At 38.6% G+C, this 24,407-nt stretch overlaps 1 protein-coding gene and 1 pseudogene across 5 annotated transcripts; one reads left to right on the plus strand and one right to left on the minus strand.

Moving 5' to 3' along the window:
- Nucleotides 1-6,418: 6,418 nt before the first annotated feature.
- On the plus strand, nt 6,419-15,152 carry LOC143876444 (uncharacterized). 5 transcript variants are annotated; one of them, XM_077378141.1, is made up of 5 exons: nt 6,419-6,827; nt 9,294-9,528; nt 9,611-9,715; nt 11,933-12,654; nt 13,102-13,370. In XM_077378141.1, the coding sequence occupies exons 2-5, from the start codon at nt 9,342-9,344 to the stop codon at nt 13,195-13,197; spliced, it is 1,110 nt and encodes a 369-aa protein (XP_077234256.1). In that variant the 5' UTR covers nt 6,419-6,827; nt 9,294-9,341; the 3' UTR covers nt 13,198-13,370. The 5 variants fall into 5 exon arrangements, with proteins under 5 accessions (XP_077234256.1, XP_077234251.1, XP_077234254.1 ...); XM_077378136.1 differs by lacking the exon at nt 6,419-6,827 and adding an exon at nt 7,592-7,834 and having other exon boundaries at nt 13,102-13,374; XM_077378139.1 differs by lacking the exons at nt 6,419-6,827; nt 13,102-13,370 and adding exons at nt 7,595-7,834; nt 14,797-15,152.
- A 629-nt stretch (nt 15,153-15,781) lies between these two features.
- On the minus strand, nt 15,782-17,536 carry LOC143876445 (protein CDI pseudogene; annotated as a pseudogene).
- Between the last annotated feature and the right edge of the window lie 6,871 nt (nt 17,537-24,407).

The raw sequence follows: 24,407 nt of genomic DNA on the forward strand, positions 1-24,407 counted from the left end.
TAGCTGCCTATTCTAGTGGGTTGCCTCATTAACCAATTTGCCTAATCTCCCACAAGAAGATCTAACGGTGAGATCTACACCTAATCCAACGGTGGATCTCACATAACTTAACATGCCCCCTCAAACGTATAGGGATTGAAAATCGATATACGTTTAATTACAATAAAAATCTCCTATATGAAAAATAAAAACCTCCACTTGAAATTCCCATAGGAAAATAGAATCCTATGATTTGAGCACGCTGACGAATTTTGCTGATGAATATCCCTTGATCTTATAATATCCTGATGTTGTTGATAAAATGCCGCTTGTTGATATGCCACCAAGAGGGCTTATAAAAGCCAATGGATCATAGATCCTAGAGAAGACTCAAGCCTCGATGGGCGAGTAAAATTGGGTCACTATGGACCGATGCCGGAATGGGCAAGAATGGGTCACAATGGACCAATGCCGGAATGGGCAAGAAGGAGCCTCGATGGGAGATAGCATGGGTCGGCTTTGAATACCGATCCTCATGGAACTAAAAATCCTCCTTCAGGCACTCACTTCAAAATGAATGAAGCACCTCAACTGAAATGAGTCAATATTTCAGGCACGCACCTAAAGAAAGGTACCTCAACTGAAATAGGAGAAGATTTGAGAGATAAGGGTTTGAAAGAAAAAGAAAATAAGATGAGCGACAACGAACGATAAATGATGCGGCAAAAAGTAGTAGCATTCTAACAAGCCTGGGAATGTTACGGATTTAGAAAGTGCGGGTGTAAGCATCAAATTTGGGGGTCTTAAATAAGGCGAGGTGGTGGTTTCCAAGAGAATAATGGGGTGAAAATATCAAATATGGGAGTGTAAATATTGCTAATGACAAAAGAGGATGTGTGCATAGTAAAATAAGGGTGCTATTGTGGCACATGACATCTTCTCTTTCTTGGGATTTGAATTCAAAGAGGTGCCACTATCATTTTGGGGTATGTTGGAGGGATGAAGGTGATAAAAAAATATAGGTGGTTCTAAAGTGCAAAGAGATAAAGGTAAGAAATGATGATGAAATGGGGTGCAGATATCATGTACATGAGTAGAAATTACTTGAAAGACATGAAATGGGGTGGTGTGAGAAAAATACTAGGATGTAATTTCCACCCCTCTTCTCTTGCTTTTTATCTCTCGGTCTTTTCTGACCTCCCCAAACAAAAGTAAGAACACCTTTTCTTTTCTTCTTTTTTTGTTTGTTTCATATCCTTCACTCACCAATACGTAATATGAGAGATGAGAAAGAAGAAAGTTGGGGACTGAGAAGAATGGCCTTTGGGTACCTCTGTCGAGGGTTCCAATGGATGAACAGCCAGAAGTAGGGCCAAGGCACAACTCCGAGGTTGCAAACGGGATGCAACAATTTAGAGATGCAGATCTCTAAGTTGTAAGAGATGCCCACAAGCTATTTGTAGAAGGGTCTAAGAGAGAAGTAGACAGGGAGAAAGGAGTTCGAGTTTGCAGCGGGAAGACATGGGTTCCTAGATCTAATGGGGCCGGGCGGACGGCTGATCTAGCCATCCGCCGGAGAACGGAATTGCTAGGGTTTTGCTCAGGCCAAGGGGATCGCTGGCTCTGATACCATGACATGATTCTGAGATTTCACTAATTCTTGGATTGATTTACAATAGAGCTCAAGGTGGGCTTATATTGAGCACATACATGATAAACATAGAAAGAGATCAAGCAGACTATGGAAAGAGATAATGATAGAATATTCTAATCTAATCTACTTACTAATTAAATCTAGCTGCCTATTCTAGTGGGTTGCCTCATTAACCAATTTGCCTAATCTCCCACAAGAAGATCTAACTGTGAGATCTACACCTAATCCAACGGTGGATCTCACATAACTTAACAGCATGTTCAATCCCAGCTTACTTTAAAAAAGGATCAATTACCAAAGGGGGACACAAATTAGCCAGAATTATCAACTGGACCAAGGCTTTTTAGGAATTACCAATGGGGGACAAAATTTGTACGGACGAAAATATGTGGTTGAAAATGCCCTTTTATTAAAGACAACGTTTTTACTTTTCTATTTTCCCCTCTTCTCTCTTCTTTCCCCCATTTTCTTTTCTACTTTCCCTCTTCCCACGTTTCTACTGTTTTCATTTTGAACTTTGGTTTTTTAACCCTACCAGTCATCTCCTTCACCTTGTAGCCGCCATTGGAGGTGGCAAAGCTCAAGAAACACGTGAGTAGGGTTTTTTTTTTCATTTTCTCTATCTAGCTAGGTTTTGTTTTTCATTTTTTTAGGATTTTGCAATGTTATTCTTTTCTCAATATATGTTTTATCTTGTTTAGGGTTTTCTTCCACTCCTATGATTTCAAGTGGATAACCCTATTTTGAGAGTTGGAAACCCTATTTCCGTTGGATAACCCTATTTTGAGGTTTTGTTTTGAGAGTTGGAAACCCTCTTTAGATATTTTGTAAGCCCAATTTAGAGACTTGAAAACCCCTCTTTTATAGACCTTAAAACCTCTGACAACCCCCTTCTAGAGAGTTGAAAACCCCTCTTATAGACTTTAGAAGCTTTGAAAACCCCCTCCTAGAGAGTTGAAAGCCCCTGCTTATACATAATCCAATTTAGTTGAAAACCCCTGCTTTGGACCTAAGAAGCCCTCTATAGACACTTGAAAACCCCCCATTTAGGTACTTGATCAGCCATATTTTAGACTTGAGCCCCCCTAGCCAACCATGTTTATTGACTTCATAACCCTCATTCTTGAAACTTTAAAACCCCCACTTAGAGTGTTGACAACCCTGTTTAGAGATTTGAAAACTCCCCTTATTTCAACATTGTTCTTCTGGTATCTTATGTGTCTTTGCAGGTGTTTAAAAAAATGGCCGAAACAATGGTTTCTCTTCTTTTACACTATGTCACGGTTTTTGTTTATGTACTCTTCCTCAATTCTCCCAACTATTGCCTTGATTTCCTCTAGAATAACAGATGCCACAACATTGGCTTTAGGAAATGGCCACCCATCAATAGGAGGAGGAGGGTTTCTCTTGTCAGTTGATATAACCCTGTCCACATTTATTGCCTCCCTTCTGACTGGTAGGCCTAACGCCAACGTTACATTGTTGGCCTTAAAAGGAACTGAAATATAGCCTAATCTGAATGATTTGGTGGCAGGATCCCACTTATCATTTAGTGCTCTCATAAGAGGCTTGTGCATCACAATTTGTTCAAGGTGGATCAAATGTTTGAATGCGGTCTTCACTAGTGCCTCCTAATGGTGTTGCTACAACCCCATCTTACCCAATGCACTCTTGAAACACGAAGGCGAACATCTTGCAGGGACATAAGGAGCCTGCAAATCAATTAACATCATCAAAACATAAAATGACATATGAAAACTGAATCATATTGAAAACATAAACATGGAATACACTTACATGTCGCTTCCTCCCTTCAATTTTCCCCTTCCCCTTCCCCTTCTGCTTTTGCATTTTCCCCCTTTGCATATTCCCCCTCCTCTCAAGAATCTTCCCCCTTTGAATCTTAGCCTTCCTCCCCCCTTTTACTGTACATTTGCCATTTATCAAAATAGACACAATATATAGATCTGTGAAAAAACAAACAAGGTTATCAACTACATAATAAGGTTATCAAAACTCATATTATTTTAAATCAAAGACAAGAGAAGAAAGAAACAACAGGGTGCATTAGCTTCCGTCGATTGTGCCTTTATAAAAATTATATTATAACTATCTAAAATATATATATATATATATATATATATATATATATATATATAGAGAGAGAGAGAGAGAGAGAGAGAGAGAAAACGGTTCCTACACATATGTGTAGAGAGTTCTCTACACACTAGCTTAAAATACAGTGGGGGCCCACATTGTTTGGGTGATCCAAGCCATCCATTTTAAAGGCCCTCACATAGATAGGGTGTCTAAAAAAAATCAGATCCATAGGATCATCCCAACCCTACGATTTGTGGAGGTAAAATGGATGTCTTTAAACCTTTACAAATTAGTCCATTTTTTGCCTCCACAGTTCGAATGGTTAGGATGATCCTATGGATCTGATTTTTTGTGGACACCCTATCTATGTGAGGGCCTTAAAAATGAATGGTTTGGATCACCCAAATAATGTGGCCCCCACTGTATTTTAAGCTAGTGTGTAGATAACTTATCTACACATATGTGTAAGAACCGTTTTCTCATATATATATATATATATATATATATATATATATATATATATATATATATTTATTTATTTATTTATTTATTATTTATTTATTTATTTACAGCATGGGAAATCTTTTTCTATCAAAACTCAAATCATTTATCATCATCATCATTCACCATATCAAAACCTGTTAAAGTCCCTGATAAAAAATCGGCACTATTATTATCTTATTTAAATGCTTTCATCATGGAGGACAGATATAAAAAGAAATCATGATAGACACTCTCAACTCATATATCAGACATTTCAGTGTCTACAACAAGGCAAACTAATTTTGCCATAAATCAAACTTAAGAGAATAACAAAACAGGCAGTTTTCTGATCTCTACACTAGGCTCACATCCAAGGTTAATGTGATTCCTTAAACTACTTACACAATACAAATCAAATCTACACAACCGTTTCAAAATACCAAAATGAGTATAGCATAGTAAATAACTCAATCTAAACTGATAAATACAATGCTCTACTATAAGGTTGTCACTCATCACCCCAGATTACCACTGGCCATTCTATACAAGGGATAAAAGGAACCATGTATTTACAACAATAATTTCAGTGACTTCCATTACCCTAAAAAATGCAACAAATCTGTAAAAAAAACGATCACACTTCGAATACAAGCAACTCCCATCATTCAATGGCCACCATATAATTTTTCATCATTTTCATCATGTGATGAGCATGTTCATATTGACCAAACATTCCCAACATCTTCATGATTACAATAACCAGTTCGTTTCATTTAGTTCTCTAAATGGGGGTGTCTCAACTAATGAACTCTATACGGCCTAGATATTCCAACTAAAGCAACTCTGTTGAGAAACAGAGTTTATAAAAAAAATGAATTTTCCTTTTTCTTTCTCCTGAGAGGCATAATTGTAAGAGGAACGATCATTGCTCTTAAACTTCTAAGATAAGGCATATAGCTAGAGAAATATCAAATCATACATCATGATAGGTACAACACATCCAACAGAAGATTATTTAAGCCTGTCATCCAAAAACCATATTAATTCATAGGAAGGTTCATTCTTACGATATTGGTGTTCTCACGGAAGAAGAGACAAACATTCTTCTTAGAGAAATGAATTTAGAACAATCAACCATAGTTGAACTTTTCTATTGAGCAGAGCTGAATTCATCTAGTCCATGCAATGTTCAGGCAATTGGTTAAGGGAAAAAAGCTTATGAACACTGTTTCACAATTAGAGGAGCAACATTTAGGAGCTTTATTGTTGTATTGTCATGACTAAACATTGGCAACTACCGAAGCAGTAATTGGAAGCACTATGGAAACTCCAAAATAGTGTTAATTCCACCAGTTAGTCTCTGATAGCTCACTACAAATAGTGACACCACAAAGACCTCAGATTTAAAGGGGTTTTTGAAGTCTCTAAACAAGGTTTCCAAGTCTCTAAATGGGGCTTACCAAATATCTAAAGAGGGGTTTTCAAGTCTCAAAACAAAAACTCAAAATATAATTATCCACCTGAAATAGGGTTTTCAACTCAAAAAAATAGGGTTATCCACCTGAAATCATAGGAGAGGAAGAAAACCCTAAACCCTAAACAAGATAAAACATATATTGAGAAAAGAATAACATTGCAAAACCCTAAAAAAATGAAAAACATAACCTAGATAGAGAAAATGAAAAAAAAAAACCCCTGCTCACGTGTTTTCTAAAAGGGTATTTTCGACCACATTTTTTCATCCGTACAAAATTTATCCACCATTGGTAATTCCTGAAATGCCTGGGTCGAGTTGATAATTCTGCCTAATTGTTGTCTCCCTTTGGTAATTGTTCCTTAAAAAAAAGAGAATAAAATAAAATAATACGAAAAGAAGCTCTTACATAATACAAAATCAGCTGCGAGAATGATTCTATTCTATCCTGTAAAAAGTAAGCCGCAAAATGGCATCATGCGAAATTGCCTAGCAAATCCCAATTTATGGAGGAATTATAGAATGAAGGACGTCCTTGCAAAAATCAACTCCAAGGGAGTTCCTATTGGTTGTTTTCTGCAATAGGGGCACCTTTCGAGCTGATTTTTGCGAGGGCGCTCTTCATTCTATTATTCCTCCAATTTATATAGTTAATTTAGAAAGGGAAATGATATTTTCCTCGGATAAAATGTTAAAGGGGGTGAATTTATCCTCAAGCAGTGAACAAAGAAACCGTTAAGAGGGAGGAAATGGGGGTTATCAAGTATCTAAAAGGGGGTTACCAACCCTCTAAATGGGGTTTTCAAACTCTCAAAAGGGGGTTATCAACCCTTTTTAACAATTTTTCAAGAGTGTGTCTGCCGTTGGCAATTCTCATATTTCGATGTCCTCTATTGCCAATTTTTCCACAAAAAGAGGGAGTTGAACAACAGACTCCATTGCTAGGGCACAGCTGCACACGTGACTGATGACGTGGCATCGGTTTTCGAAATCTTCGCAGCCGAAGCCGCCAAATCCAAGCAAGGGTTTCGCACGTTCAAGTTTTCTGTTTTTTTGTCTTGTACGCTTCCTTTGATGATCACAAAGGAGAGATAGAAAGGATGTTCAAAACCCTAGCACGGATTTTGGTTGAATGAGGTGTGTTTTCTTTCCCTGTATTTCCACATTTTATCGGCATGATTTTTTTGTGTGGTCTTCCTTTGATCGAGGCCCATTTTTGTTTTTTGTTATTTCAGCGGATTGCTATGTTCTATGGCTTTGATTTGCTTTTTTTAGGGTTTGGTTTGTGATGCCTGATATCTATTTTAGATGCTTCTGTGAAATGTCTTTGTTGTTTCTTTTAGGCACTTTTGATTTGTAGATGTTTTTGTCAAATTCGTCTGCTTAGCTAGATGTGAGTCATGTGAAGATATATTAGGACTGATTGATGCTTTGAGGTTAATGAGGCATTCGAATATGGGATTTCGAAGGTAGTTGTAAGATTCGTTTTTAGCATTCGAAAGGTGGATTAAGGTCAGCTTGTGTTTTGAAGTTACCGTGAACGTGGTGATGGAGGATGTCATATGGTGCAGAGATAAATCCATTGATTCCTATAACACGTAAACTTTGGAACCTTGATCATGGTATCTCAATTGGTTGCAAGGCCGAAAAGGGCGCTATTTCACATAGAAGGCATCAAGTTGGACTTATGTCACATCAAGTTGGGGTTATGTCAATAGTAATAGCAACAGAAAATGATGGAGATAGGTGGATTATGATACATGCGGGAATTTTGGGTGGAATTGTTTGTTGTTAATGGTACGGGGATATCTCAATAAGTCCCATTAACAATTAACAATTCCACCCAAAATTCCCGCACATATATATGATCGTGAAGGAGTTAAAGCAAGCAAGGCAGTGAAATGAGATGCTTATGCTATGGAGCATGAGAAGTTCTGAGAGAGGTGTCGGGTTTAGATACTTTGTTTGTGGAGTGTGACATGTACTAAGGTGATTTTGGAGAAGGAAACTTCAGTGATGGAGTGTAAGAGATGTTAAGAAGGGGATTGTCAAAATGAGATAGTAAGGCTATGGGAGTATAAGAAGTTTCAAGGCAAGTTGTCATGGTTGGGTGCTTAAGGCTGTCGGCAACGAGAAGATCTGAGGTGAAGAGTCAGAGTGAAAACAAAGATTTCTGATTTTTTAAGATTTCCAATTTTTTTTCAAAGCACAATTTTTTTGAGTTTTTATTAAGAAGATAAAATCCCAATTAAAAGCAATTTTCATGGAAAATCACTGAAATAAAAAAAATTGCATTTTTACTGGTATTTTATCCTTTTTTCTCGTGATATTTTGGTTTTTTCTATCAAGTTTAAAAAACGCATTAATTTCGATTAGCATCCTTTCTCCCATTTTGTTTTCTCTCAAATGCCCTTACGCGCAGAAAACTCACCTGACCCTAACCATAAACCCTTGTCGAAGAAGAAGAGCTCTCTCGAGGTAAATTTTTAAAAAAACTGTCTCTTCTTTTTCTTCATTTTCCCTTGACTATGGATTTTTTTTCCTGATTTGAAATTGCACGAGTGGTTGGATAAAAGTGGAGAAGGTTTTGAGGGTGTTTTTTATTAATATTGGGTTATACACCTTGTTTTCAATACAAGTAGAGAAAGAACACCCTCTTTTCTTCTTGAATTCTTGTGTTCTTTGATTTTGTGATTTACAATCCAGATTCCAAGATCCGATATCGCGCCCGCCACAACCGCACTGCATAAAGTCTTCCCTCACTTAAACAAGTCTTGGGAGTGATGGGACCCATTCTTTTCAAATTCACTTAAGTGACTAAACTAAAGTAACTTAAAAAATTAAAAGAAACTCAAATATCTCTATCAACTTAAGATAACTCACTGCCATTGAAAGAAAAAAAAAAAAAAAACTTTAGACAACTCACTTTCTAATTACCCTCTAACTCCTATATGGGGCTCATTTTATCTTTAAAACACTAAACCAAAGCATGGGGTTGTCTCTTTTGTCTTTTTGCACCTTTGAAATGAGTAAACGATTATTTTACCTTTTCATGTTCCTTTTGTTGTATGTTTTGACTTGATCCCTAGCACATCTTTACCACCCCTTTAAATCAAGCATGTTATTATAAACTCCGTACATTGCCAATGTCTCAACATGCGTGCGCCCCATCTCCTTGCAGATTCTCACAAATATCTGAGATATCTAAGAAGGAATACGTTGGCCAGTGAATAGTACTTGATGGTTTTATTAAAAAAAAGGGCGGCCCAGTGCACGAGGCTCCCGCCATTGCGGGGTCTGGGGAGAGCTGGAATAGTACTTGACGGTTTTATTAATGGACAAAAAAATGGAGAATGAAACAAACAGCATACATGCTTCAAGTTTCCTCTGTTGTAGTTTCAGATGTGTGTTTCGTTCATTTCGTATATAGGATATACGGAATAGCCATTAAGAAGAGTCTGCTCTTCTTTAGTTAGTTGGTATTTTTCCTGTATTATAGGTATGGTAGTGGAAGCTAATGCATTTGAATTCACTTTAGACCTTGTGAATTTTTAATTATTTATTTTAATCAACTGTCTTATCCTTTTATTGTACTTGTTGTAGGCCATATTTGGTTGCTTTAAAGCTTCGCACATCCTCCTCAATCATAAAATGAAATCAAAGACAGATAGGACCATAGTGAGAACCCAAAAATCAAAGCACATTCAAGGGCAGGGGCTGAATTGGGTCCTTCTTGCAGGCGGTGCCTTGTTGAGCACACTATCAATTAGGCTTGGATTCAAACTGAAACAGGCTCTGGAGACAAAGCGGCCGGCCAATGCTAGTAATGCCTTGAAAGGTCTAATGGTTCATGATTTGTCAGTCAAATTTTATGCTATGAGATTACATTCTGATGACTTTTGGAGTTGTTTCCAATTCAGGAAATGGAAATTCAACTTCCAAAAGCAGGTTGGGAGCTTGTCCAATGCATTCAGATATATATTGTTTTACCCATGACGAAGATGGCTGTTACCAATGTCTCTCAGGTATTTTATTTGATTCTTCGTATTTATGACAGCATATTCATTTAGACTTCAAAGAAGTAGGCCAGATGTCCAAGGATCTTAGATGATTGATTGCCACCCTACTGATTATAGTTCACCATCCAAACCATGGGTGCTAGTTGTAATATGATCTTATTTCCTTCATTAGCATTGTTAAATTCAGTCTGCTTGCAGTTCTTTTTATTAGGGTTTGGGCAAAATAATTGTCGTGTGCATTACTCAACTCAACTCAACTAAGCCTTTGTCCCAAACTAGTTGGGGTCGGCTAATGAATCCTTTAGAAAATTTTCATGATCATTTTCTATAGGATTCATTTTCTATAGGCTATGAAAAACCCAGGAATTGTGGTGTGCATTCATAAGTAAAAATGTAGGAGCACCATATATATTCATGCACAAAATCCAAAAGCATGTACACAAATCAACTTGTCTAATTCATTGCATATACTAATTTAAAAATGCATATACAATGAAGCCTATCACATCCTTGTCAAAAGATAATGTCAACCTATACTGTATAGATTTCTTTTAGATATCAAGTATCAACCATATCATAGTCAATGTCATAATGTATCTGTTTTTATGCATATTATCAAAAATCCTATTTCTTCTCACTTTGTGGGGAGCCAGGAGAGAACCAGCAAACCAATCTGCATGTTTGCCTTAAGAATTGAGGAGATTCGGGTGTTATGTATGTGGATTTTATTGTTTTCTCTGTTTTTCTATTTTTTCTTCTTATTTCATCTTCTGATGATAGATTTAGGGTTTTAATTGCTGCAATATAACTGCCAGTGTAAAGGGACTTTATGATGACTTTTTCTTTTTCAAGATTTAAATAGAGACCACTTCACGTGGTGTTTTTGGGAGTTTATAACCCTTGTTTATATAACCTAGGAATGCTTTCCTACATCCATATTTTCTAGTATGATTTTTTCTGTGTTTTCTCTCTTACTTTAAATTGTTAGTGTTGTGCCAATTGGTATAAGAGTGTCAGGTTTTTAGCCTTTGGATCTGCACATATTTCTCCTCGAAAAGAAGACGCTGACATGTTGCAGCTGTGGCGGAGATTCCCCCAATGATCCTAGAGTAGATATTGAACAGTTGAGACCCCAAGTGGACAATTTCACTCAACTAATCCTACAACTCAAATATCAGAATCTTGATGATAAAGAATTGGAATCCAAAGATGAGTTTGAGAACCCCTTTCATGATCGTGCTCTGCGTAGAGAGCCCCAAGTTTTGGATGATTGCCGTTGGGAGATGAACCTAAAGATCAAGCTACCTGAGTTTAATGGTGCCACTCAATTTTAAGAGTTTATTAATGTTAAAGTATAAAAGATAAATAACCCTTTCTTCAACAGCTTAAGCTTTTGGAGAAGTTGGTAAGTTAACATGGTATCGGAGCCAAAGGTCTCGAGTTCAAACCTACCAGATAGCAAAACTCCGCATGCGATGGCGGCCTAAAGTGGGACCACATGTGTCACGTGTTTGCCAAGTGGGCCACACGTGCGGGGGAGTGTTAAAGTATAAAAGATAATAACGCCTTTCTCCAACAGCTTAAGTTTTTGGAGAAGTTGGTAAGTTAACAATTAACTAGCTCAATACCGATTAGAGGATTTTTAAGTATGAAGAAGTGCCCAAAGACAAGATACTGAGAAAGTTAAATTGGTGGCCATCGGCTGAGAGGACGGGCATCAGGTTGATGGGAACAATTGAGAGTTAACGAAAAAGAATAGGAAATTCGAAGATTACAGATTGGAGAAGATGAAGAGGAAATTAAAAGGGAGTTTCCTACCTTTTAATTATATGCAAACCATGTATCAAAGACAATGGAACCTAGGACAAGGAACAAGATCTGTGAACGACTATACGGACAAATTCTACCAATTGATCACACGTGCCTATCTGATGCAGAGTGAATACTAATAGGTTGCTCAATATATTGGAGGACCGCATCAAAATCTGTAGAATATGTTGAACCTCCATTCGTTCTGGACTAATGACTAAAGCACAAAGCACTCTGCACATAATGCAGATGTGCAGAAGTGGCTTAACTATGCTGGTTATATTGAGAACAACCTTTTGAATCATTTAATGCCCATAAGTATTTTGTATGGCAGCTTGCTTGTTCAGTTCTAGACTTGCTAGTGATGTCTTTTGCATTTTTAAATTGATTGAAATTTTGTTTCTCTTGGAACAGGGATTTCACAAGGCATGGTGGAGATTAAGAGGCCAACCACTAGCCCAATGTCAAAAGAAACAGATCCAGTACTTCCTTTAGTCACAATTCCGCCACGAGAATCTAACAAGGAAAATGGTATGATATGGGCATCATCCCCTGAGCGCCTTGAGCTCCCTCGGAAGCCATTCCACTACTCAAACAGCTCAGACTCTCCCTGTGTCTCAGAATCTGGGTCTGACATCGTTAGCAAACGGGAAGTGATACATAAGCTGAGGCAGCAGCTGAACAGAAGGGATGAAATGATCCTAGAAATGCAAGCTCAGATCACAGACCTCCAGAATTCACTCAACACTCAATTATCCCATTCCTCCCATCTTCAGGTTCAGCTTGATTCTGCAAACCGGGACCTGTTTGAATCAGAACGAGAGATCCAAAGGCTAAGGAAAGCCATTGTCTATCACTGTGTGGGAGAGACAGGGTCTCCTGAAAAGCCTACAGTTACCAGAAACCAGCAAGTGGATGAGAGAAACGGGCACGCCAATGGGTTTTTTGAAGGGGGCAACAACTTGGAGTTGCAGTGTTTGAGTGTAGACATGGGCAGAGGTAGGGAATCAGAGAGGAATGAGTTGTTGAAGAGGGAAGTGGAGGAATTGAAGGAACTAATACAAGGGAAGGAGTTTTTGCTGCAAAGCTACAAAGAGCAGAAGATGGAGCTCTGCTCCACGGTCAAGAAGTTACAGGTGAGATTGGCTTCTCAGGTGCCAAATATATTGTAGACTTTGTTGAAATTTGTGTTCTTGTTTGGGTTTTGAAGTACCAACCACCCAACCCCCCCGCGCTCTCTCTCTCTCTCTCTCTCTCTCTCTCTCTCTCTCTCTCTCTCTCGTGGAAGCCTTCATTTGTGTGTGTGTGAGTGTGAGTGTGAGTGTGAGTGTGAGAGAGAGAGAGAGAGAGAGAGAGAGAGAGAGAGAGAGAGAGGTTTTTGAATGAAGAGCAAGCCTTGAAGCAAAGACTTCATTTGTATTATAGGTCTTTTTGAATGAAGAGTAAGCCTTGAAGCAAAGACTTCATTACTACTGGATGCTCTTGTTAGAAATCATGGGAAGCCATGAACTAGGATCCGGATCATTCATGAGAGGGCCTCCGACTTGTAGATTAACATAAATGACGGTGACTGGAATTTGCAGTGGTGCAGAAGCGACGCTGCTCAGATGAATAATCGTCCATTGGAAGCCCATTTTTCAAATCCAGGAAAGCCTTGCCTCTTCCATGTGACCCTTTAATCAGGCCCTATTTAATTTGGATTTTGATAACCAATTGTGAGTCCAAAGCAGTATTTTATTTTATTTTTTTGACAAAAATACCTTCCAACACACCATTGCTTGAGCAAACATGACAAATTGGGGGGGTTGTCAAGAAGCTCCCTCCATGCACGACAGGCCTGCGTTTCCATTTGGATGCACATTATTAAGTAAAATGACAGATTACTTGGATTACTTTCTCTTAGCTATTGATTTGGGAGGAAATTGAAACGGTTTTCATTTTGGAAAATTTTCTATGGACAAGGACTGTCATTGGAATAGTATAGGGTATCCAAACACCCATGGGAAAGAAAAATACTTCATTTCCACCCTTTTACTGAAAAACATGGTTTCAATGAAAATCAGAAGGATAACTTCCATGTTCTTTTTTTTTTTTATACCTCATTTCAGTTAAGTCTCTTTCCCTCGTAAGACATAATACGACATAGGAAAATGATATGAAGATAGGTCGAATCAGGGAAACAACCCTTTTACTAAAGGCAACCGATATTGGCACTTCCATGTTTTGATAATTGTACTAACTCACTTAGTCTCTTATATTTAAAGAGCTGTCAAACGTCATTACAATTCCCAAAATGCTCTAGGAAAGCTAGTTAAAAAATAAAAGACGAGGTTAGTGCAGTTATTTAAACATGGTAAGAGGGTAACCCCTTTTTTTAAAAAAAGGTGGCCTTGAATAGCACCACATGTGCAAAACTCCTAGGGGGATGGCCTGTCCAAAAGTTGAGCTAAGGGTGAGTTTGGTAGCTATTCTCTTGATTCTATTCCTGGACTCATGGAATCTCAGAATCAGTGCTACATCATTACGCGTTTCTTTTGGGGAAATGACATATCCGCCCCTTTTGATCACCAGGAACACCCCAGTAAGTGTATCAATGACTAAAGAGGGGCTGTTGTACTTATGTCTGAAGAATTCAATGCCCCTTATTGCCACAAACACTGACAGCAAAGTGAACCAAACCTTTCCTTACATTGGAAGCATCCTAACTACGGGGGGCAGGAATTGATTCTATACCAGCTCAAAAACCATTTTGTAGGACTCTTAGCCAGGGGGAAAGGTTGCATTTACAGAAAAATATCCAGCAGGGTTCTGATCAAATCTTAGGCAAGTAGAAATCCCAAAACCCCATCTGAAGTGCTGGCCAAGGAAAGGGAAGCTCAACCACCAATGCTGATAGAGTAAACCTTTATGCAATTTCCCTGTATTTTGCCTATTCGGCAGTTCAGTCCAGTGAAAATAACGAGGTTATTTAGCTACAGTTATGTTCTAAGAATGATATGGGACTATGGCCTTCAGACCCCAGTTTCTATGTTTTATATGATTCTGGTTAAGTTTCTCCAAATCCTATATAAGGGTAAGTTTCTCCGAGTCGTACCCATGACAATCAACCAAGTTATCACAAATTCAGCGCCCTATGTTTTGCATTTGCACACGGCACTAAACCTGATGGTACAAGACCATTTTGCTGCACAAAGAAGATTGAATCAATATATTATCCAAACAACTCAAATGAACTCCTTCCTGAAACCTGATGAATCACAAATGCTTGCTTCTTACAGGGACTCAAACTCGAGGTCCCTACATAAAAAATAAAGATGGATACGTACAATGGAACATAACAGAACAGACTTTTTCGTGAACCTACTAGAAAAGGCAGGAAACATGGGTGTGAAGGAGAAGGGTTCACAAAAGAAAGTAGAAATAAGCCAATTTATGAGCTAAAGCATCTATAGATTGCCAGATTCTGTAGCAGGTAAAGCACCAAAAGGAAGTTTCTGCAACTTTATTCCCAAAAGTGGGGATTCGATGGCTTTCAAAATTTGATGTATGACAACTAGGCTACAATGTAATTGAAGCTTTTAGAAGGAATTGCAGAATATGCTGGACATATTTATTGTGAAACTGTAGAGGGAAAATGTAATAGACTCTTAACATGATGTGCAGCATGCATCATGCATTTGGCAAAATAAGGCAGCCATGCATTTGGCAAAACAAGGGACTGATGTTAACAAGATCATTATTAGTGAGAGTTACTCGATTATTTAGTGCTGTTTTTGTGTGTGTTTTATGTTTTGTTTGGCTGCACAACTGATCCCCTGGTGGACAGCTCGCCCGTCCCATCATTTCTGTACTCTTATCTTTTTCTTATAACAGAATTACCATTTTAAAAAAAATCGTATGCATCACACATCTTTACTAAGACCCTGTTTGTTTTGAATTTGAGAACCGATAGTGAGTCCAAAACTGATTGTGAACTAAACGTAAATTTGAGTCGAATAATCACTTTTGGACTCGAGTAGTTTTCAAAATACAAAACAAACAGGAAAAGCTGAGTCTGCATGTAAACAGACAAAAGACTCACTGCATTAAGCAATTCAGAATAAGAAAAGCTTAATGCAGTCTCAAATCGCGTGCACGACACAACTTAGATGGGTAACGAGGAGACATTGAAATGGTTAGACTGAGATAACATTGTACGCATTGTAAGTTACAGACGCAAGCTTTTAACCTGAGATAACATAACATTACATAGCAAACTTGAAATAATCAAAGAAGCAAGCAAACTTTGTATTACATTCTAAACTTGAAATGATTGAAAGAAAATGCATGAAACATTACAGGTACCAGATAACTGAAAGCTAATAATACCAGCCTAATCAGAACAACAATTACAAGTGCATACTTCTGATCTGAAATCATAGGATACAAGATCTTCAATGAAAAAATATAACAAAATAATGGAGCTAAAAAATAGAAGTAACCTATTGATTACCACATGAGAAATACAATCCCAACATACTGTTGCTATTAACTTTCCATCTTCTCCTTCAGGCAAGCATCATTTCCTTCTTGTACTCCTCCATTTCCTTCATCCATAGATCTGCAAATTCACAGTTCTTCCAGGCCTCAAACCAAGGTCCACCACAAGTATAATGGATGGCCTTAGGCACCGTTGTCGGGTTACTCACATCAACCTGGTTATGACCCACAAGGAAATTCCAAACAAAGGGGATTGATCCAATTTCATGATCATCAAGCCACATGAACCTATGAAGAAATGCGCCTGTCTGAGAATTCACCAAATCAGGTGTCAAAATCTTGTTCTTTGGGTGCCCACAGTTATACAACACCATAGAAGACCAGTTCTTCCTCGGATAAACCGTCTGTACGGCACCATCCATTTTCGTGCTCTCCTTAGGTGTGTAATCATGCTTAACACACATAATCGCGTAAATATCATCGATCAATTCTGTCAATTCCTTAATGTCTGTGGTATAAAGAAAATCACAGTCCACAAACATTGCCCAACCCTCGAAATTGGCAAGGAACGTAGTCAGGAACCGACTAAACGAGAACTCTGTGCTCTCTGTAGAACCTCTCTCACGCCAGTAAAGGCCTCTACTCCTTAAATCAGACTGTTTGATCGGATGTACTTCAACTGGAATCGTAGATCGCTTCAAGATCGAGTAACGACAGACCTCATAAGCGAGATCTTCACGAGGATCGTATCCTATGAAGATCTTAAACGTATTCACCTTCCCATTACACAAATTCATCTCAGCCGATCCGTTTGCTGAAGGTTTAGTCATAGAATTGGCACTTTCGAGCTTATTCCCACACGGATTATCAATCACGACAGGTGAGGACATTCCAAATCCCAAATCTAACCCTATAGTGATAGTTCTACTATCTCTACAAAATCTGCTGACTCTAAATGAGAGTAACTCTTAGATATGGCGATTAAAAATGTAAAAAAAAAAAAAACCTAAATCGGTTCCAAAAATGACTGAAAAGGGGCTAATATTGCTAAAACAAGCGAAATATAGGATGAAATCGGTAAAAATCCAAAATACCTGAAGATTTTTTAGAAAAAGATATCGTCCGAGATCTGGAATGGAAGAGCTTTAACGAGATGTATTGAGATCTGAATGTATATCTTCCTTCTTTATGTGAGGCAAATTTTCAGAAAGAGAAAAAAGCTTCCTCGAAATGCTCTATCAGAGCTAGGGTTTTTAAGGCATCTGAAAACTTTCTTGAAGAAAAAGAAGCGCTTGCTTCTTTTCTTTTGTGAAACTTCTGAGTCTTAAGAAGGAAAGCAAGCAAATGAAGAAAAACCAGGGGCGTAAGGAATGTTGGGGTTTTAGGTCAAAAACCGATGGAGCTTTTGAACAATGAGCGGTGGCATTGATTGAAGGGCGGGTTTGAGAGGTGCGGCTTAAATAGAGGAAACCCAGAGATGGAGAGAGATCCTCCTCTCCCTTTCGTAAATTCCGTTTATCATTTTTTGGCCAACCGATACTCCCACTATCATGTTTTAAAAACAGCACCAACTTACCGTGTCTTTTATAATCTGACCAGCTGTCAAAGAATATTAATAGGCTATTACAATTCCCAAAAGATCATGTTAGCCAAAGAAAAAAGAAAAGACAAGGTTCGTTCGTTTGTTAACAGAGTATGCTAGTGCGAATACCAGCACTGTTATTTTTTCACCCGTTGTTATTTATTTTCCATGTTTCTATTTTCTGGATTTCTTTTTCGGGTTTCCCGCGCTCAAGGATTTTGCAGTTGAGCCCAAAAGTAGCGCACCGACATTAAAAATAAAATAAAAACGCGGGGGCCGTTGGTTTACTCCGAAATCAACTTGGCTAGCAATCTCCTTTCCGGTTAGACGAGCCGGATAAGATCGGTTAAGTGCCTGTTACTATTCCATCAATGGCTAGAATTGTATTATGAAAAATGAGTTTTTATATGGTGTAAGCCCCTGTACTCCACTATTTTTCAAAAGTACTGTAGGCCGACACCATAGGATGATCCAAACCGTCCATTTGAAAATGTGCCACGACGTAAAAAAAAAAGTTTGGGCGCCCAAAATCATTTCCATATGATCCGCCGGCTTGGATCATCCTATGTTGTGGGCCGTGCAGAACTTTTTGAAAATACAAAATTAAGGCACTCAATGCATAAATGCTTCTTGATTGATCTAGGAGAGATGAAGCTAGATAACCACAAATTGTAAGTGAATCACGCCACAAATATTACAGAAAGTTAGTAACCCCCCCAAATGAAGTAAAAAAAAATTTGAGACGGGTTCTTTTCTTAATATGACTTTGAACAAAGAAGAAATTAGAATTGAGAAAACTCATTGCCCCTTTGGCCCTTTCTTTATGCGACATGACAACTTTGTCTTGTTAGTTCGACTGTCTCTACAGCAGAACTCTTCTATTATTGCTCTGTTTCTTGGAATGATAGAGAATATGTGGTCTAAGCTGCATTTTTGTAGTCGGAAGAAATCGTACTCTGGGTGAGAGCAGCAAATAGGGGTGTCAATGGATCCAGACGGTCCGATGGACCATCCGAATTTAGTGAACAGGATATAAGCATACCAAGAGGGTCCATGGGCATATTTTGGATTCGCAATCATACGATCCAAAAATTTTCGAATCGGATCCGGGAATGCTTTAAAAGTCCTTAGGGACAGTCACGATCCGAAATCATCTTACAAAAATACCCTCAAAAGTCAAAATCATTATAACATCAATGTTAATAAGTGGGGGAATTCTCGTCAAAATAGCCCAAATCTTTCTAATAGTTATTGGTTTCCAACTTTCCATCATTATTGAACGTAGCAATCTCCTCTTTGCTTTTCGAAATAAATCTCCTCTTCCTTCCCGTGTAAGTAACCCTTGCCCATTTGCCGAACAAACATCTCATCTCATCTTCCTTTTGGTAACCCTAACCAGCCGCTCCAATGACACTCTCACATTAACTCGCTACCCATTGCCCTCACCCTCGCCATTGCCGCAACCTTGCCTTCTCACTTTCCCCGAGCAATAAGCACAAAAAACCCCTGTTATATTTTTGGTTTCTATTATATTCTTAGTATTCTAGAATCTGATATGTTTTTAGTCACATTTTTGAAGTCTATCACCTATTTTTTCTAGTGGTTATGATGGAATGATCCAGTTCTTGGACTTTTAGAGGGTCTAAGGTACTGTAAAAAGAATCTCTGCGGCTGATAATTTATCTAAGCAAGGATTTCAGCCTGAGTAATGGAGAAAACTTTATTATCAATTATTTGGATGTAAGCAACTCAATGGGTTTTTAGTAGGGCTGCAACTCGAGCCGGGTTTTACCCGACCCGCATCGACCCGACCCGAAAATAGCCTGGGTCGGGTTCAGGTTTCATGGGTTTCGGGTCGAGCCGGGTTCAGCATTCAAAAGCCCGCATGAATCTCGGGTCGAGCCGGATTTGAAGGGGCCCGACCCGACCCGAGTTACATAAGTTATAGTATGTACATTTTTTTTCTATTGTTAGTTAAAAGTTAAAGGGATAATTACATTTACACCCCCTCTAGTTTCTGACACATCCACTTCCACCCCTATAGTTTAAAACGTGACAAATACACCCTTGTAGTTTCAATTTGTTTAAGGTAGGCCCCCTCAGCTGAAGGTTCGTCCATAGATTGAAGGGTTAGGATGATCCGATGGAGCTGATTTTTTGGGCACACCCTATCTATGTCAGGACCCATCAAATGAACACTTTGGATCATCCAAACAATGTGGGCCCACATTATTTGGATGATTTTTTGGTAGTGTTTGGATTCCGGTAGGGGCCCACATTATTTGGATGATCCAAAGCGTTCATTTGATGGGTCCTGACATAGATATGGTGTGCCCAAAAAATCAGCTCCATCGGATCATCCTAACCCTTCAATCTATGGACGAACCTTCAGCTGAGGGGGCAAACCTTAAACAAATTGAAACTACAGGGGTGTATTTGTCACGTTTTAAACTATAGGGGTGGAAGTGGATGTGACAGAAACTAGAGGGGGTGTAAATGTAATTATCCCAAAGTTAAAAGTGAAAACCCACGCACCCACTGTTACTGTATGTGAGTGTAATTTCTGCTTCTATGAGTTGAGTTGATTCAAGTGTTTGATTCAGCATTGTTTGATTGTAATTACAACATTGTTTGATTACAGCATTGTTTGATTCAAGTGTGATGTGAGTGTAATTACATCATTGTTTGATTCAAGTGTATTGTGAGTGTAATTTCCGCTTCTATGAGTTGAGTTGCCTTGCCAAACAAGAATTTTCCTTAAAAATTTTCGTCAACGTGAAAAAACCCGACCCGACCCGAACCGACCCGAGATTTATCATGGGTAGGGCCGGGTTTGGGAATCGTGGGTTTTCCGGAAAAAATCCCGACCCGACCCGACCCGAGATATTTCTCGGGTAGGGTTGGGTTCTCCAAAACCCGACCCGCCCGACCCGAGTTGCAGCCCTAGTTTTTAGGGTGGTGATAAATTCACCCCCTATATTTCAAAATGGACTGTACATTCCACACCGTAGGATGATCCAAACCGTCCATTTGATGTGCCACAATGTAAATAGGTTGTGCCCCAAAAATCATTTCCATAGTATGATCCTAGCCCTCTGATCTATAGAGAAACTAAATATAATCAAACCTCGATAGATCGGACGGCAACGATCCCTATGGAAATGATTTTGGGTCACAACCTATATACATTATGGCCCATCAAATGGACGGTTTGGATCATCCTATGGTGTGGGCTTTACAGTGAATTTTGAAATATAGGGGGTGAATATTGTAATAGAACGGGGTGAATATATCACTGCCTGGTTTTTATCACAGAGTTTTCCTTTTGGAGTTTTTTATATGGTGTAAGGCCTTACAACTATATGGTGGAGGTGCCACCATTGATATTTGATCCAACAGGAGCTCACTTTTTGAGAAGCTGCTATTGGATATCAAGGGTGGGACCTCCACAGTACAAACGCCTACTAATCTTAGTAAGACATACTAGGACACTCCAATGGACGGTCCGATTTAAAATGGATCGTGATCGTGAAGTGGAAAGTAGGATCCGAAGAACAATCCGAATCCGACCCGACCGATAAGAAATTTGAATGGATCGTGACTTCGACATAGGTGGATCCGATTCGAAGTGGATCCGTTGACACCCCTAGCAGCAAAGGGACTTGAAAGAGTAAACAACTTTTAAAATGGTTGGGATCGTATCAATGGCTCCGATTATCAACCACATGTTCCACATGGGAGGGCATTGGATGCTTAAATTGAGAGTAATGGGGCCTACGCAGATACTTGGCGAGCTAGGATAGAGCTACCAGTCCGTGGAAAGCACACGGAGCCAAAGAGAAATGGCGTTGCCACCATGCGTCGTGGCTCTTCCCACTGCATGCTTAGCACATGATAAACCCAAGCATGATTTTTTTTACCTAACAAAGTAACAAGTGGCTACATTTTTAGGGAAGACTTTAGCGTTATTTACTGTTACGTGTCAGAGAGTTGCATTATTGACATAAAAACGTCACTTGTTGAGAAAAAACGAATAAATACTGATTTATAAAAAATCAAAATTTTAGGACCAAAATGCCCCTCGGTACATTTATTCTGCTTCCCTTCTTCTTTTTACAGTTTTACTTTTACCATGTTTTTAACCTAGTTGAAGTGCTTCTTCTCCGGCGAAACCTACTCTTTTCTCTGGCAATACGTAAGAAGGTAAGCCTGAAATCTCATTCTCCCTCTCTCTCTATATTTCTATTTTTTTTTTCAAAACTCTCTCTCTCTCTCTCTCTCTCTCTCTCTCTCTCTCTCTCTCATTTTTTAGGGTATTCAAATGTTTTCTTTGCTTGAAATGCACAAAATTGGACCCATCAGCCTTCTGCCTCGTCAAATCTTTCTCAAAAAGGGTTTCGAGATCTCCCCATCTTCTTCTCAACGCAAAAACAGGTACTCGAAGCCAAAACAGGATATTCGAAGCCAAAATTTACTTGGTCGAAGTGAAAAATGTGTTTCCTGTAATATTCGCCGTTGTGTTTTTCGCTTCAACTAAATTTTTTTAGGCTTCGAATAATTGGCTCTTTTGCTTCGACTAACATGTTTTTGGCTGCGACTAACATGTTTATGACGAAAAATGTGCATAAACAGCGTTTCTCGTCATATATTATGCACTCATGCTCTATTTATTGTTGTGGGAAGGTTAAGTGGGCCCCAAAAATATGTTAGTCGAAGCAACGAGTACCTGTAATTTTAGTCGAAGCGAAAAACACAACGGCAAATGCTATAGGAAACACATTTTTCACTTCGACCAAGTAATTTTTGGCTTCGAATATCCTGTTTTGGCTTCGAGTACCTGTTTTTGTGTTGAGAAGAAGATGGGGAGATCTCAAAACCCTTTTTGAGAAAGATTTGACGAGGTAGAAGGCTGATGGGTCCAATTTTGTGCATTTCAAGCAAAAAAAACCTTTGAATACCCTAAAAAATGAGAGAGAGATGATGTTAGATGGAGTTTTGAAAAAAAAAAATAGAAATATAGAGAGAGGGAGAATGAGATTTCAGGCTTACCTTCTTACGTATTGCCGGAGAAAAGAGTAGGTTTCGCCGGAGAAGAAGCACTTCAACTAGATTAAAAACAGGGTAAAAGTAAAACTGTAAACAGAAGAAGGGAAGCAGAATAAATGTACTGAGGGGCATTTTGGTCCTAAAATTTTGATTTTTTTTATAAATCAGCATTTATTCGTTTTTTCTCAACAAGTGACATTTTTATGTCAATAATGCAACTCTCTGACACGTAACAGTAAATAAGATGTTCGTAATCATCGTACGAAAGCCACGTACTGACGGATTAAGATCGGACCATGAAAAGATGTGGGACCCACCTAACTGAGTAGGTGATAAATATGGGCACGAAAGCCACATATCGGTGGACCACCTGCACAGATGCCTTTGTCGTTTCCTCTTTTTGGTTGGAGACATTGGATTCCGGCCTGTATCTTGTCCCGGTCCAGGAGAAGAGAGAAGGCAGGAGACAACAAGATGACTTGATGATAGAGAATGAGAGAGATGAGAAACAAGTCGAGAAATGCCTATGATACTCCCAATACCATGTGATGATAATAAGAAAGAACTGACCTCTCTTGTATTATTTAACCTGCTGTTAAAAGGCCATTACCACTCCTAAAAAGCTCTATGCAGCATCAAGAACGTGCAATCAAAATGGTTTAGCATCAAAGGTAACAAGAATTGTGAAGTTTGTAAAGAAGAGGTTCGAAACATACATGTTACCGTATTACGAATACAAAGTGTTCAAACGGTTAACGTGCACTAAGACACACATGAATTTCAGTCAAGTGATACTTTCCGAGGAAACCCACCTGTTACACTGTAATGAAGAGGTTCGAAGCCTACCCGTCACATAGCTATGAGGAGGCAAATAATTGCTTTTCTAGTTTATAATAGCAGATGTAGGATATGAAATGAAACCGTTTGGTTCAAAGAAATGTTTAAACATTTACACTCGCCATCTTTTTGAAAAGTCAGTCTTTTAATCGGTAGGTTTTTTGGCATGTATCATTCATATCTTTTTTTTTCCTACTTAGATATGACGTTCTTTTAAAGAGGGCATCTCTCTGGGAAGCCAAAAACTTTCCAACCTATTTGATTCATCCCATATGGCTTAGACATGGAGTCATATAATGAGAAGGCTTGTTTACCTGTCCGTAGGCATACTGACCACCGAATGTTAACCTTTTCCACCAGTAGTTTTCCCTTTTTTACTCCATTTATGTCATTGGATAATTTGTTGACACTTTCACTTGACAATGTCAAATATCTTCTGGAAAAAGGTTTTTTGGTAAAGCTTAAGCCAAGTTATTGTTCCATCTCATCATGCATGTTAGATTTTACTCCTTCAAAAGATGGAATGGGAGGCTGGGCTGATAAAAGTTTTTGCACTTTCAGTTTGGTTCTGAATGTGCAATGGGGACCTCTCTGTCAAACATAAGGACCATCTTCACTTGAAAAGAATGCCACTGCTTCCAGAAATACCTTTTTACATACAAGAGTTCTATACATAATTAAGGGTAGTAATAGAATCTTTTGAAATAAAGCCAAGAATTTGGTCCATATAACAGACTAAATCAAAGGACAGTACTGCACAATCAACTTGGTCGGTATAACAGACCAAATCAGATTAGGCCTCAAAGAAATCTTCAAAACAAGATATAAATCAGTTAAAATGTATAATCACACACTAAGTTACACCCTCTAGAAGGTCAACGTGTCTGGACTTGCCTGAGTTTTCTATTGCACAAGAAGCAAGGTCTAGTGATCACGACAACTACA

Source organism: Tasmannia lanceolata, unplaced genomic scaffold (genome assembly GCF_043159265.1).
Source record: "Tasmannia lanceolata isolate RefF3 unplaced genomic scaffold, GAP_Taslan_0.1 ptg000005l, whole genome shotgun sequence".
In the NCBI taxonomy this organism is placed as follows: Eukaryota; Viridiplantae; Streptophyta; class Magnoliopsida; order Canellales; family Winteraceae; genus Tasmannia; species Tasmannia lanceolata.